The 14,262-nt window shown below is 38.4% G+C and overlaps 1 protein-coding gene across 1 annotated transcript; it reads right to left on the bottom strand.

The window, feature by feature from the left end:
* Nucleotides 1-183: 183 nt before the first annotated feature.
* Nucleotides 184-14,256, bottom strand: CFI (complement factor I). Its single transcript, XM_048942411.1, has 12 exons — nucleotides 13,651-14,256; nucleotides 11,595-11,934; nucleotides 11,074-11,215; nucleotides 9,672-9,838; nucleotides 8,867-8,977; nucleotides 8,084-8,200; nucleotides 6,823-6,861; nucleotides 6,269-6,372; nucleotides 5,560-5,675; nucleotides 4,619-4,893; nucleotides 3,267-3,368; nucleotides 184-1,432 (listed from the first exon to the last, which is right to left on the bottom strand). The coding sequence occupies exons 1-12, from the start codon at nucleotides 13,708-13,710 to the stop codon at nucleotides 1,215-1,217; spliced, it is 1,791 nt and encodes a 596-aa protein (XP_048798368.1). The 5' UTR covers nucleotides 13,711-14,256; the 3' UTR covers nucleotides 184-1,214.
* Nucleotides 14,257-14,262: the final 6 nt, after the last annotated feature.

Below are 14,262 nucleotides of genomic sequence, written 5' to 3'. Positions count from 1 at the left end.
CCTCCTTCGGCGGAGCAGTTCCAGGGAAGGGGTGTTGTGCTCACACACGTTCCTGAACGGAAAGCCTTGGTAGGGGCGGGTAAGGAAAGCAGTCTTTACTCTTGCTTTGCTCGTAGGTGACCGACTTGCCCAATTCATGCTGATGCAGCTTTTTCTTTTTTTTTTTTTTTAACAAGTCAGTGGAGAATGAAGTCAGTGAAAATGTCAAAATGTTGCCTGAAGTACGTAATGGTGAATCATTGAAAACCAAGCTCCAGACCATCCCCCAAACTCACAAAACTTGCACAGAACCCACCCCTTCTCCCCAGTGTCTATGTGAACATATGCTATTGATTTGGTGGGATAGCTGATGGAGAGGAATGAAGCAAAATAGGTCTTTTTTTTCAAACACTTGTAAATTGGAATCCAGCAAAGGGTGTTACAAAACTGTTGCACAGTTCGACAGGACTGAAATGGTCCTGAAGTCATTTGTACCAATACAAAACTACTGGCTTTTAAAAAAGAGCCAGAACTTTCCTAGTGGACTCAGAGCTTACCCTACCTACCACATCATTCTCTTTGTGGGTAACTTTCTGAATAACTGCATAGCCTAACTTCCTGTGACTGCATAGCACAGGATCAGAGGCCTGTAAGGATGTGTTTTTTCTTTGTGTTACTCATCAAAACATCAACAAATCTCACAATCATGTTCAGTCCATCACACAGTCTGAAGTTCTGTTTCTGGGTAAGCTTAAAGGATCATCCGCCCAGCAAAGCAGCATCCTGAGGGTTTCTGAAGACCTACACGCTGATATGATGGAATTGCTTTTACATTCTCTGGGTGCTGTCCTTTCTGTGACATTCACATATTGGTAGTGTAGTTGGTTTTCTGACCGCTGCTTTCAGTATGGTTGTCCATTTAAAATAAACAACTGAAATAACCTACTGAAAGCAGTGTGAAATATAGGGAGAGAGAAAAGAAATAACAGCAACAAAAAGTTGTCCTTGCGGTGAACATGGTTTTATTAGATAATTTTGCCGTGGACTTATATGACTGTAAAACTCTTTTGTGCAGACTTCTGTAAAGCTGTTGTATTTGTGGAGAGCCGAACATTTTCAAACTACGTTATTTCAAGATTTGTACTAATAGTTGCTAAGGTATATGGCTGCTATTGTAAAAATGGACTAGTGTTAATTTCTGCATGGATGATAACAAGTGTTTAGTTTCCTGAGCTTCAGATATTATACCTTGAAATGAGACTCCGTGTCACATGGTGGCTAATCCAGTCATAATAGCTGGCAACTTGTGTATAGACGCCAGGGTGACCGGCCTCCCCACAGTTTTCACCCCAACTCACAACACCCCAGACATACGCCACGTTTTCTGCATCAAAGCAGACCAGGGGACCTCCTGAATCACCTTTGCAACTGTCAATGGATCCATCATAAGTACCTGCAGCAAGAGAGGGGAAACAACAACAACTCGGAAGTAAGTTTATATGCAAACTAGCACACAAAGTAGAGCTCAGGTGGCATTTTAGATCCATGTCACTTCCAGGCAGGTGCCTGCCTAACAGTCACTAGTACTTGAAGTTCCTAACCTCTTTGATCTACTACTTCCTAATTATTTTGAAGTACAGGCCTCTTTATAATTTTGGCTGGGCCAAAAGCTCATTTGCTTTCATGACAGGAATGTGATTCTTGTTGTACATTGTGTAACAGAGAAGAATTCAGATGTATCATATAATATATCATTAGAAGTAGCTTATAAAAAGGGGACAGAAAAGTAGAATAAAAAGGTAAGATTATTAGACTGATCCCTCTGGAAATTAAGCTATAATATGCATGTTCCTACATTTATGTAAAATACATTTACATCTGCTATTGATGTCCTTTCTACCCAGTAATACATTGGCCAATTTCCTCTGAGCTATGCAGAAGCAGAAACCTCAAAATTTATTTCTCTACAAGCTTTATGGCAAAAGGTGGGCAGGTCCACGGGTAGTACATGAATGATGAGATACAAGAGAGTGCAGCTGTGTTTAACTGGAGCCCTTGATAGGGCACTTGAAGTGCAGACCATCTGGAGCACCAGGTGACAGCTCTGAGACACAGCATATGGGCTATGGTGCTGTCTTCAAGTTTCTGGGATTTTGAAACTACTTGTTTCCAATTTAGCAAATGTAGTGGTTGTAAAAATAATAATAATAATAATTTAAAAATAAAAGAGGAAAGAATATCATATTGGCAGAAATTTTATAGAGTTGGAATACAATTTATGCTTTGTCCCATAGACTCAGTGGAAGTGTGTAAAGTTGTCTTTCACTCCTTTCTACTTGGTTGATTGACCTAGTATGAAGGAACCCGTACTGAGCAAGATTCCCCATGTTTTTAAATATGTAACCTCTTTCTTGAGTCTCTGCATTACTGAGAAAGAGTTTTGTGAGTGTTTCAGGATTGGAAAGTCTAATACAACAAAACTAGATTTTGTTGCCCTTACTCAGTTGCATTAACGTTACCTTGTTTCAGTAACTTCAGCAGATACCAGTCCTTAATTCCAAAATTTATATCTGCATTCACACTGTATTGAATTTATTCACAAATGGTTAAGCTCTTATATACAGTTTTGATTTGTCTTGTTATGGAGTTTGTTTAAATCCTGCCTTTACTTCAGAGTTAAAGAACAGTTGAAACTATCTGTCCTGTAAGTTGAAAACTCATTGCTCTTTAAGACATGTGTTTGGCAATACCTTTTGTTACTTGAAAAGCAAAAATGTGTACTCAAAATGCTTATTTTAGCATTAGGAATGACAACCAGTTTCCTGGCCAGACTAATCTTTGTTTGAAAAGTTTATAGTATTTTTCCTGGGGTGTGATTTAGTGGTAGAAAACATCTCAACAGATGAGTAGTCACATGCTAGTCTGCAGGACTGTGAATGTGCTCCAAAAAAGGCATTTGCTTTATTATGTTCCTGAACCAGAATAAAGTAGAGGTAGGAGTAAGTTCAGTGGGCTGTAAAGTGCTTGTGTGTTTAGAAAACGTGACTCCAACTGTGTGCTGAAATTTGCCTACAATCAGTGAAACTTGGCATACTGTCACAATAACTGTTTATAATTAGATAGTTAACAGCAGATGACTGTAGGCTCCAGTGGCTAGTGCTTTGCTAATGACAACGTTGTTGCATTTGATTTATTGCATTTTTTCAAGTCTAAAAGATTTCCCAGTCAGATCTTAAAAACTGTGGGCATGATGGTAAGGAAATTATAGTAAGAAAATTCATACTTGCCTGCACATGCCATTTTTTGTAAAAATCGGCCTGGATACATTTCAGAACAATTCTGAAATAAATTAACATTTCCCCATTTGAGCACGTATTGTTTGGTATAACCTAGAAAAGAAAACAGAAAAAAGAAAAAGAAAACTTTTTCTAAATTTAAACTGATAAATGTGTATGAAACACTTTCAATATCATAAGTTGAATGGTATAGATTTGCTTATTTATTGAATGTAATCTTAAATATTATAAACCAGGTACCTTAATCTGCTGCTAACACTCTCCCCACATCCATTGCCCATATATTTAAAAATAAAAGCAGAGTGGTTAAATTGTAGTATTAAATGCAGTAGTTTCATTTTTTGTGACTTTCACTCCTTTCCTTTGTTATTTTCTTCATTTTTTTTTCCCATGTTTTCCATACCAGGGTTTCCAGATGTTATACTACTGGGAGACCAGTATATTGTTTTCTGTTAAATGGAGAAATGACTCTGATCATCTTTGTTACCTCTCTTTCTCAGAAAGATGAGAGGACTGGAACTTGCAGATACAAGTGAGCTATGTAGTACAAGGTTAAGAAGAGGCCCTGTTTTGGTCTATGTTTGGTGGTAATTCTCAACTTTGTATTTTGTTTATGGACTGCTAGTGCTCTTATGCCTGGCTGCAGTCATTCTGTGATAAAAACCAACTGCTTCCGAAGGCTTTGAAAGCGTGACTGCGTTGGACCTAACCTTCATTGGTTGAACCTATGCATGGTTGAGAAGAGATGTGCTGAGATTCATAACTGCTGATTGCATCTCAGATCCGTTTGGGCAGGGCACAGAGGTCTGGCTGTGACCATGGGCTGTTTGTTAAATACTGTTACCAGGTTTGCATAGATAAACCTAAGATAAATATGAGACTGGTGATTACAGTCGCTTCTCCTGGATGCCTCAGAGGTACTAAACAGCTCTTGTCTTCTTTGAGAAGCATGTATAGGTGCAGCACAACAAATAAGTTTTTTGCTTATGCATATGTTGTCTGAATGCTGCCATCTCACTCCTGCTGTCTCATTCCTGCTCTCTCGCTGCACTGTGCTGACACAAATCTGCTGCTGTGGAGTCAGGCTGCAGATAAAACTGTAAACCGAACATTGCCTTTTATCAGGCTAGTTCTCAAAAGGGTGTCCTCCAAACCAATTTACTGGGACATTACAAAAAAGAGAACTGACAGCCAAATGCCAACAGCATGTGTTTGCTGTGCTCAGCCTCTTGCAAGTGCTATGCGTGCACCACTCTTTAGCCTTCTCAGTATGAGAGCTGACCACTGTTTGAAAAACATAGCTAAAAATAATACATTCTGGTAGTAAGCACTGAATCAAATACCTTTCTCTAGTCCCCATCCAGAAACCTTGCATTTATCACCAGCCTTGAACATATGCTCTGACCAGGGGATGCAGGCAGGTGTGCTGTATTTCAGGGAGCACTCTCCTTTTCCGTGACCTTTCAGCTCCAGCAGAGCAATGTCATTTTCATATGTTGCAGCATTATAGTTCTCATGGATTATCAGTTGCTTTAGTCTGTAAGTGTCTGTCTCCCTGTCATACTGTATTGTATCCAACAGCCCAATCCAGACACGGTATAGATGAACTCGATTTGCTCTGGAAAAAAAAGCCAATGAAGTAAAATATGTTTTGGTACATTACAGAAGCACTGTATGTTTCAATTAGTCATAAATTTTTGCATTTTACAAAGTTTTCATAGAATAAAAAATCATATTATACACTATACATATTATATATATAGTTTCTTTCTGGACTTGCATGTCCAGATTGTTCTGAAGCAAGGCTGGTGACGCTTACTGCTGAGCTGAAGTTCCTGAAAATCCTGCAGTTAAGACAGAAAGACTGTATTAAAGGCCAGTGTGTTAAGTGCCTCCACAAAGGGAAAGCAAGGCTTATGCCTCTGATAGCAGATGAAGGAAGAATGAGCAAATACACCTGGAACACTGGGCTAGGTTAGGCAGGTCTTTCCTGCCCGCTCCTGCTGGCACTGGGGAATATGTGGCACCAGGGACGTGCCTGGAGGACAGGTGCTAGACCTTCCCAGTGCTGAGAGGAGGTAACTCATAATTATGTTTTTGCTCAGTGACAAAATACTTTGCCTTTGAATCCCTCCCATTGTTAATGTGAGCAAGTCAGTGATTTTAGTTGATTTGTTAAATGGGCAAGTAAGAATTAACAACCTAGTAGCTGAGAAGAGCAATAATGCACAGATTCATGTTTTCTACTTTGCAAAGAAGTAATTTCTCAGGTTGTTGCTTTTACCTGACACAGTGTGCAGCAGTCAGAACCCAACAGCCACCAATATAAACCCCTCCACAGTACACTGTTGCACCTTCAGTGCCAGTGTCTTTAATTGCCACTTGCCAAGGGAATTCACCCTATTAAAATGACAGAAACCCAAATAATATGAAATTATCATTGTGCTATTTTTTGTGCATAAAGGGAAACACCATATCACTTCATCTCCTTGACAAAATCTATTAAGAAATTATCTGTGATTTGGGCTCTGATACAAAGGCTCTGTATTCTAAACTACGGTAACTTTTTTGTTTTCTGACATTCTGCAGTGTCTCCCTTCCTCCAGCTTTCTGTCAAGAATATCCTGAAAAAAAATAGATGGAAGATCTGATCTGGTATGATCAAACATTACATTTATGACTATAATTATCATACATAGTATAGTGTTAAGTATTTTGCTGGATCATTTTGACTGCATAATTGCACTGTAATGCTGGATTTTGTAGCTTGGTGTTTTACCTTATTAACTGTGCTTCTATTTATATTCATTCAGTGCAATGTAAAATATGAAATTAATGTTGTAACTGACTTTGTTATTTCTGTACGTTTTAACAGAAGGACAATAATGAAATTTAAATTGTTACTGAATGAACAAATGATCCTATATTTGTAAGATTTGTTTGTGTGTGGAAGGGAGGGAGGAGGAAGATGGAGGGATATTATTATTTTTTACCTTCCTTGCAATTTGTCCACCTATGATTCTCTTCCGTCGAGTTAATGTGAAGTTTACAACACCACAGTTTATTTGGGGAAGGAACGTCTTTGCCAGTTTTCTTTCTTTAACAAAAAGGAAAAATGTGTCTCAGAATTCAAGCATTCATTTTCTCTATTTGAAGACAGACTTATCTTTACATTGAAATCATGAGTGCTGTGAGTATACAAGTAGCTAGGAAAGCATCTGTTTTTCTTTGAAAATTACTTCTGTCTTAGCATCACATTATTTCTCTTTATTTTCCATTGCTGACAACATTCAGGTAAATAATTTCAAAGCAGTGGCCATAGACTTGCTTAGAGTTTACCTCTTTCCGTTGCTAATGCACAGATGTGGATCCTGAGGCAGGATGAATTATTACTATTGTTATTGAGATTAGTGGAAATAGTTAAATCCCAGAGTGTGTACTACTAAACCACAAAGTCCATGTATGAGTGTTGCAGGTCTGGCTAACTGGCTGGTAGCTAGAAAGCCACTAGAAAGAGGGTATGCAGGGTTTGTGGGGGGTTACTTACCTGCATCCATACTGTGATTTTCGTCATGTTTTGGCTTGCCTGTAGTGGAATAATAGAATACTAAGAATATTGACAAATATTTACAGCGTTCTATTACTTGAATGTTTAGTGGTGTACCAGAATCATGGTACGTTTTTAACTGGATAAGGTGCATACCATTTCACACAGACAGCAATACTCTATAAGCATGGTGCCTGCTGTTTCCTTTCTTCCTACGCACTCTTTGCTGCCACAGCTTACAAATGATCTGCATCCAGCAGATACTCATTTATAACCACATGATATCTACTCTTCCTTCTTCTTGTCCAGAGGACCTTTCTGCAAAGAAACCCTGCGAAATGGCCTCCTTTGTTTTTTTTTGTTTGTTTGTTTTTAATCTCTAAAGCAATAGACCGCTTTCCTCTACCAGGAAACACCAGAATTTCTTCCTCCTGCCCTGTCAATCCTTTGGAGCTTTCTAAAGCCCAAAGGAGCATTAGGCAAAAAGGTAAAAGGATACATATTTTTTTCTTTCCAATTTAGATGCTGCTGCTCTGTACTCCTTGCCTCCTTTAACACTTACTCCTTTTAAGGGTAAGGGAGGGTATTCAACACAAGAGGTAAACTAAACGCTTCCTGAATCTGGTTTGTCAGCTTTTATTCAAACAAAATACCCATTGAATTCACTTCCTAAATGGAGGCTGAGGATTGGCTCTGTTCTCATGTTACTGACAGTAATGTTTACTTCTAGGGTTCAGTTTACCTTTACCAATTACCATGTACCGAAAATGTTTACTTTTTGGCTTTACACTTTGTCTCTTATCTAAAATATTCTAAGTTCAAAACAAAACAAGGTATTTTCAATGGTAAGGAGAACAGTACAGATGAACTATTATATTAACAAACTAGTTAAATTAATTCCTTATACACAAGGAGGTTCCTGCATGCTCCATCTACATTTTCTTCCCTAAAACAGGATACCAATTTGATAGATGTCCATGCATGCAAAAGTCGTAATCTGCTTTAAGCCTCCTAAAACATCATCTGTTTCTTCTGTCCTTTAGTTTTCTTGCCATTTATTTCTAGTAGGAAGGGAAGGAAGAGTATGTAACCTTTTGTTAGTCTCCTAGTAAATGTAACATAACATCAGAAAGACTAATTCTTGCATGCATTTTGGTTTTGTTAATCTGACAAATGACTTAAGAACGTGCATTGTGTAGTCTGTAGGTTTAATTTAGCATAACAAAAGTAAAAGAAAGAAAAACACATCTTAAAAGGAAACCTGAACAGAGAGCTTGAGCTTCATCCTCTCCTGTTAGGCAGTCAATTTCTTTGTTACACACATTCTTTTTTGGAATACAGATATTTGATCGACAGTGGAAACTGTTGTTTCTGCATTCTGTAATATAACAGAAGTAAAATGGTAAAGCACAGGACTATATGATTCAGTGACCTCATGTAATTAGAGAGCTTCTTAAAAAATAAACCCAATAAAATATCCATGTTATGGGGGACTTTGCTATTTATAAATAGATCCTGAAAGTGGGGTCTGTAAGTGTAAAATGATGTGAATACTTGACTCTGCTCAATTTACTGTCTTGGTGTTTTAAAATTTATGCTATTAAGAAGGATCTCATTTTAGTTTAAGATAGTTTACTGAAAAAAAACAACATGGTTTTGTTTGATTACTGTCAGTTTTGCCCTATTTGAAAATACATTTAATTCTGTGTAATACAGTTGGGTTTTGTTTCTTTGTTTTTGTTTGTATCAACAGCCTCCTAAATCTCATTATTTTGTTATTATTGGAAGAAATCCAGATCCTCAGAGATCAGTTGCTTGCTTTGGAAAATTGCAATATTTATATTAGTATAATTATCTAACTATAGAATCATAAAACTTTTTTGTACTTTCCTATACAGAAACTGTAGTTTTTTTGTTTGGTTGGTTGTTTTTTTGTTTTTTTCACAATAGAGACTTTATTATTACATCACTGTAAGAATTAATTTTTTTGTGGATATATTTTTGCTGAAATGTTCTTTAAACAGCTGAGAAAGTAAATTATTACCTTTACAGCACAGTTCATCACTTAGGTCTCCACAGTCATTTATACCATCACAGGTTTTAGTCACAGAAATGCACTTGTCATTTGCACAATGGAACTCATGAGCTGAACATTCTGTGCAGTGAGATGAAAATGAAGTTAGTATAGAAATGACTGTAGGTTCACAACTGCCCAAGGAAATACTCAGCATACATGTTTTATTCGCTCAGTTTGACCTGTCAATAGTAGGCAACTTAAGGCCTAGTTGAGTAAATAGGAATCTTTTTTTTTTTTTTACTGTTTTCATTGCCTCCTCTTCAAACTTTCAATGTGACTATGTATTTTCTCCCTCCAACTTTCAGTGACCTGGCAAAAGAGAATTTTGTTTCTTCCAAACATGGATGAAAGCAGAAATGTTAGCTTGAGTTGATCTCCCAAAAGCAAGAACAAAGGAAGAAGTAGGAGGTTGTCATCTGTCTCCTCATCAGTTAACCTAGGAGAAACAAAAGTCGTGGGATGTAATATGCCTTGGAAGGGAAGGGGGAGCAGCCAGAACCATGGGTGAAATTTGTCCACTTTTGGGTAGTATCTGTCAAGATATTCTAGGAGCAACAGTGCATTATTTTCCAAAGTCATAAATTCAAGATTGCCTCAGTTGTCTTAAATGTTTGCAAAAGGATTATTTAAAAAAAAGATAAAAATTAAAAGATTTCATTGCAGGTTTGTGGTGGCTGAGATTTCAGCAAAATAGATCCTAAGTTCATATATTTCAAATAAACTTAACGTGAACAGCTTTTAGTAGATTTAAAGCCAAAAAATCCCTACTAACCTCGGAGAGTTTTCTGGCACTGGAGGCTAACAAATCCCTCATTAATAGCTCTCAGTTTCTTCTCTATGTAACATTCAGCAAGACTTGTCTCTAGGCCTCTGCAAGTTATTTGGAAGCAGTGTGATGGTTCTGTGATGTTGTAGTCAGTGTGGTAATATTCAGCACCTCTGTAAAGATACAAATAACAGTAACAAATTCTGTAATTTCACAGTGGATTGTCCTCTGCTTTTACTGTTTAGAATTTATATGATTTTCCCCAGTGTTAAGGAACTTTGCTGATGGCTAAAGAAGTTTAAAAAAAAAAACAGATTTCCCATGGAGTGTTATAAGGGTAAGGAGGAAAGTAGGAGATATTTACTTTGAAAGAAAAAGTCAAACAAAGTGCCAGTTTTTGCCAATTCCATCATAGAACTGGCACTGAATCTGTGCCACTCTCATCTCAGTTACTGTGTATGGCAATAGATAGAAACCATCTTGCATGAGGTTGAGTACTGGTGGTGCCATCAAAACCAATGCATATTGAGGAAACTCAGGCTACTGCAAGATTGGCATTCATTAATCACCTGAATGTAATCCTCTACCAGTATGTCTCTCTTCTCTCTTAAGAAAATAAGGAATGAGTAAATAAATAACTGGAAAGACTTGCAATGGGAGTCAAGGGCTGAATGCTCTGTCCCAGAACAAACCTCTCTCTATGCTATCTAAAGAGGTATGAATCAGGGCTGGGAAATATTTAATCCTCATCTATAGGGGACAAATGTAGGTACTGTGATAGCATTCTTAGTCTCTGTTTGAGAGGCAGTCCTATGTGGCTCAGTCATGCTATTGTTTTAAATCATTATGTACAGGATATAGAGTTGACAGTTCATGATGACCTCACTGTGTAAATCAGATCATTGGTATGGACTTGGAAAAAGAGCAAGCTGTTTGTGGCCTCAGCTGTTTCTGGTGGGCAAAGCAAAAAATGGTGATGAAGGGTCAAGGGATGAAGGAAAAAAAACTGTGTTCTGGTTCTTGTTAGTCTGGCTGCTGCAAGTAGCAAAACACAGCTGTACTGTTTGGCCAGCCAGTTTAAGAAACTTTTCCCTACGAGCAGTTAATTGATCACAGCCATTTGGGGATCAGCCATCTATGCACTTTCCCTTATACAGACTTGAGAGAAAACTCATCTATCAGACTTCAACTTTATTTTAAAAGTAAAATACTAATCGTTTGAACAGTTGTTATTTGTAAGAAAATGCAGAAATCTGTTTTGGCTTTTGCTTACAGGAAGCTTTACTGTAGCCGATATATTGTTCATGGATTTTCTCTTAGTAGTTGGCTGACTGACTGACCCTTATAGAAGCATCACTATTCGTTCACATCCATTGCAGTCACAGAGAGAGAAATTCCCCAAACTTACAATTCAAAGCCAAGGTGTCTGCAGGCCACGTTTGCTTCATTCATAGTCCACATACTCTCACATACAAAAAGGTCCTCGTTATTGACAGGTTTTACTTGAAGCAAATGTGAATCCTTATAGACCAAGGAGATTTTAAATGTTTCTAAAAATAAATAAATAAATAAATTGCATACAAATTTGTATTCTATAGATGTATCTATTGGAAAGACAGCACAGGAAGAAACCAGACCTAAAGTGTGTTGTAGGTATCCAGAGTTCATATGGAATGAACAGTAGGTTGGGAATCAGAAGCTTGAGGTATCACTGCAGATTTTTCTGAGAACTGATGTTATGGCTTTGAGCCTGATGCTTTTTAAAAATATACCAGCTTCAGAACAAACGAAGATAACAGTTCCTGCCCTGGAAGCATATTTGGAGGTCTTCTGAGGAAAGGTTGCATCTTAGTGTAAGACTTTTGTTAGAGCACTTTCAGTAATCAAACAAATGACTGATACATTTTGGAAAAAAAAAGATCATAGTACCTGTGGGCATGCATTTTCCCTCGTTCAGAAACTTTGCTTCGGGACGTTGACACTCATAGCTCTTTAGGTGGCAGTAAGTATGAAACTGCTTTCCAGTGGTAGAACAAACTGAAGTGCCATTCTTTGGACACTGGTAGGGAAGCTTACAGAGACATTTTCCCTCCACACATCGTTCCCATGGGTCACAAAAAACTTTCTTACAAGACTTGTGTGTGTATTTGTTGCTTAAACAGTCTTCTAGGAGGTAAGTAGCTCGCTCAGCTGGCTGACTGTCTTGCTCAAGTGGCTGAGCAGGCTCAACGTATGAAAACTGTTCTTCTGTATTATTAGATGCTGCATTCTGCAAGGCACAAAATAAAAAACAAAACAAAACAAAAGCAACCCAAAACCAAATATTGAACAGGACTAGAGATGGCACTAGCAGTTCTGCAGATCCCCTGTATACCTCAGCAAAGTGATTGTGAGCCTTTTCCTATCTTGTAAGAATGGAAGTGCTAAATATCTGTAGTGTTTTTCCCCTTGTCTTTGAGATATCCACCTTTCTGTTTTTCTGGATTTTTTTTCTTTTCTTTTTCAGATCATTCCCCTGGTATGATTTTCACTATTACTGGTCACTCACAAACTATACTCTTCAAAAATCAGCTTAAGTGTGCAACAGAAGATGATAAACATTTCAAGCCAGTGGTTTATAGCACACCACAACAATGGAACCGTAAGCAAATTAAAATATAAGGGGACTTAACAGAATCACACAGAATGGCCAGGGTTGGAAGGGACTTCAAGGATCATGAATCTCCAACCTCCCCTCCCCCCCCCACCACAGGCAGGGCCACCAACCTCCACATTTAATACTAGACCAGGGTGCTCAGGGCCCCTTCTAAGAAGAAAAATAAAATTTAAAAAAAAAGAAAAGTAGGAACTTGATTTTTTTTCAAGACCTTTTTATTGTCTCAGTTGACTTTAACTATAGCCAATAACTACTTAGAAACAAATAAATCTAAAATTAATGATTTGTTTCATTGCAAGTAACACATATAAGTATCTTCAACAAAAGTTAAAATTAAATTCCCCTCCCAGTCCATTTTGTTCCCGTATCTTTGATAGCAGTGGGTTTGCAGTGTGGTTTCTGGTTGTTACAGACTGCAAGAAGTGCTCCTGATCCTTCCATCTGACTGTCTGTCTCTAGGTAAGTGATAACACCTATCCCTGCAGCTCTCTGCTTATTCTGTTGCTGGCTGAGTGCTTTTGTTCACTAAGATCTGAGGGTAAGGGGAATGTTGAAACGTGAAAAATATGTAGCTAGACTTAGAGTAAAGATGAAAAAGAAATGTCAGTTGTCAGATGAGATTTATCAGCTTTGAGTGCATCCACTGAATCAACAGAGCCAAAGTTTAAAGTTCTCATGAAGAAATCCTGGCCTAAGTAAAGGCAGTGGGAATGTTGCCGGGACAGAATTTAATCCGAGCCCCTCCCACCCTTTTAAAGGCTGTATAATCTTAATAAATTCTTCCTGTTCTTCTCAGGTCAGTAGAATCCTATGCATTATCTTTAAATTTACATACCAAACTCTGAGCCAGACCCTGCTTGGCTTAACTCCCATATTGCACTAGTTGTTTCTCCTCAGTTTTGACTGAGTAGCAACAGAAGGTGTTGATCTTTATCTACGGGTTTTTCTGAAAAGCTCAGAGTTTGCTGAACAAGGAGCCCATCAGAACTTCCTGAGAGGCTTTTGCCAGAAGGGATTTTATAACAAAAGCTTTCTGAGCTGAGCCACACTTGCAAGTTGGGTTTAGCATAGGATCCCGATTAAAAGATTTTCCAGGAGCTTGTTACTGTAAACCTCAGATAGAACCAATATATGGAGGAGAAACAGCAAGATTCAAATTCTCAAACTGGACTAAAACCTACAAAATGCAAATACTACAAAAGGAAATAATTTTAAAAAATCTATCTTTCTGTTTTTATAATAATAAACTGTTTTAACTGTTCAGTTTTGTTTGTTTGTTTATTTCTAAATAAGTGGATACCACAAACGGGACAAACAATCAGTTCTTACCTTTGCTCGACAGAAAGAAAAGAAAGAGAAGCAAACCAAGAAAACCGCAACCACTCTCATGATGAAGTTTTATCTCTTTGTAGAGAAATTCCCCTGGCCGGGATTTTCCCAATAGCCAGTTGTTAGGTTTGTGTTTAATTTTTAACCATTGGTAAAACACTTTGAAGTGGACTCAGAAACAATTACAGGAGCCTGAGATATTAACGGATGAGTCTGATATCTCCACGCGGATCCCCCCCCATTTAACCTGTTATACTGTACATAGAGACCTAAAGGAAAGCCCTTGAAGCCGGCGATTACAAGGCAGTGCTCAGCAGGGTCTCGCTCCCCTGCTGTTACCAAAGCAGACCGACCGAGCGGCGGGGCCGACTTCCTGGCAGCAGGCAGCCGGCTCTGCAGGGCGCTGTCAGGGGAGATGTGTTTTTAGGTGAGATACGTCTGTCTCCGTGCAGGCAGGCAGGCAGGCAGGCAGACAAACGGAAACAGCAACGCTACTATCTCCGTACGAGAGTGTAACCAGCCGACATTTGCTCACACAACTGCTTGGGCAGCGGGCGGTTTCCGGGACAACCGTAGTCTCGCCGGCACCGTGGATCTCCAGCCCCTGCGAAG

This window comes from Lagopus muta, chromosome 4 (genome assembly GCF_023343835.1).
Source record: "Lagopus muta isolate bLagMut1 chromosome 4, bLagMut1 primary, whole genome shotgun sequence".
Lineage (NCBI taxonomy): Eukaryota > Metazoa > Chordata > Aves > Galliformes > Phasianidae > Lagopus > Lagopus muta.
The sequence above is the reverse complement of the archived record's forward strand: the minus strand, read 5'-3'. Positions and strand labels throughout refer to the sequence as shown.

Coding starts and splice junctions, on each gene's coding strand:
- CFI (XM_048942411.1), bottom strand. CDS start 13,710: ATGAGAGTGGTTGCGGTTTTCTTGGTTTGCTTCTCTTTCTTTTCTTTC. Junction 11,216..11,594: donor GGGAAAATGCATGCCCACAG/GTACTATGATCT, acceptor ATTTATTTTTAG/AAACATTTAAAATCTCCTTG. Junction 1,433..3,266: donor ACAAAAAATGGCATGTGCAG/GCAAGTATGAAT, acceptor CTCTTGCTGCAG/GTACTTATGATGGATCCATT.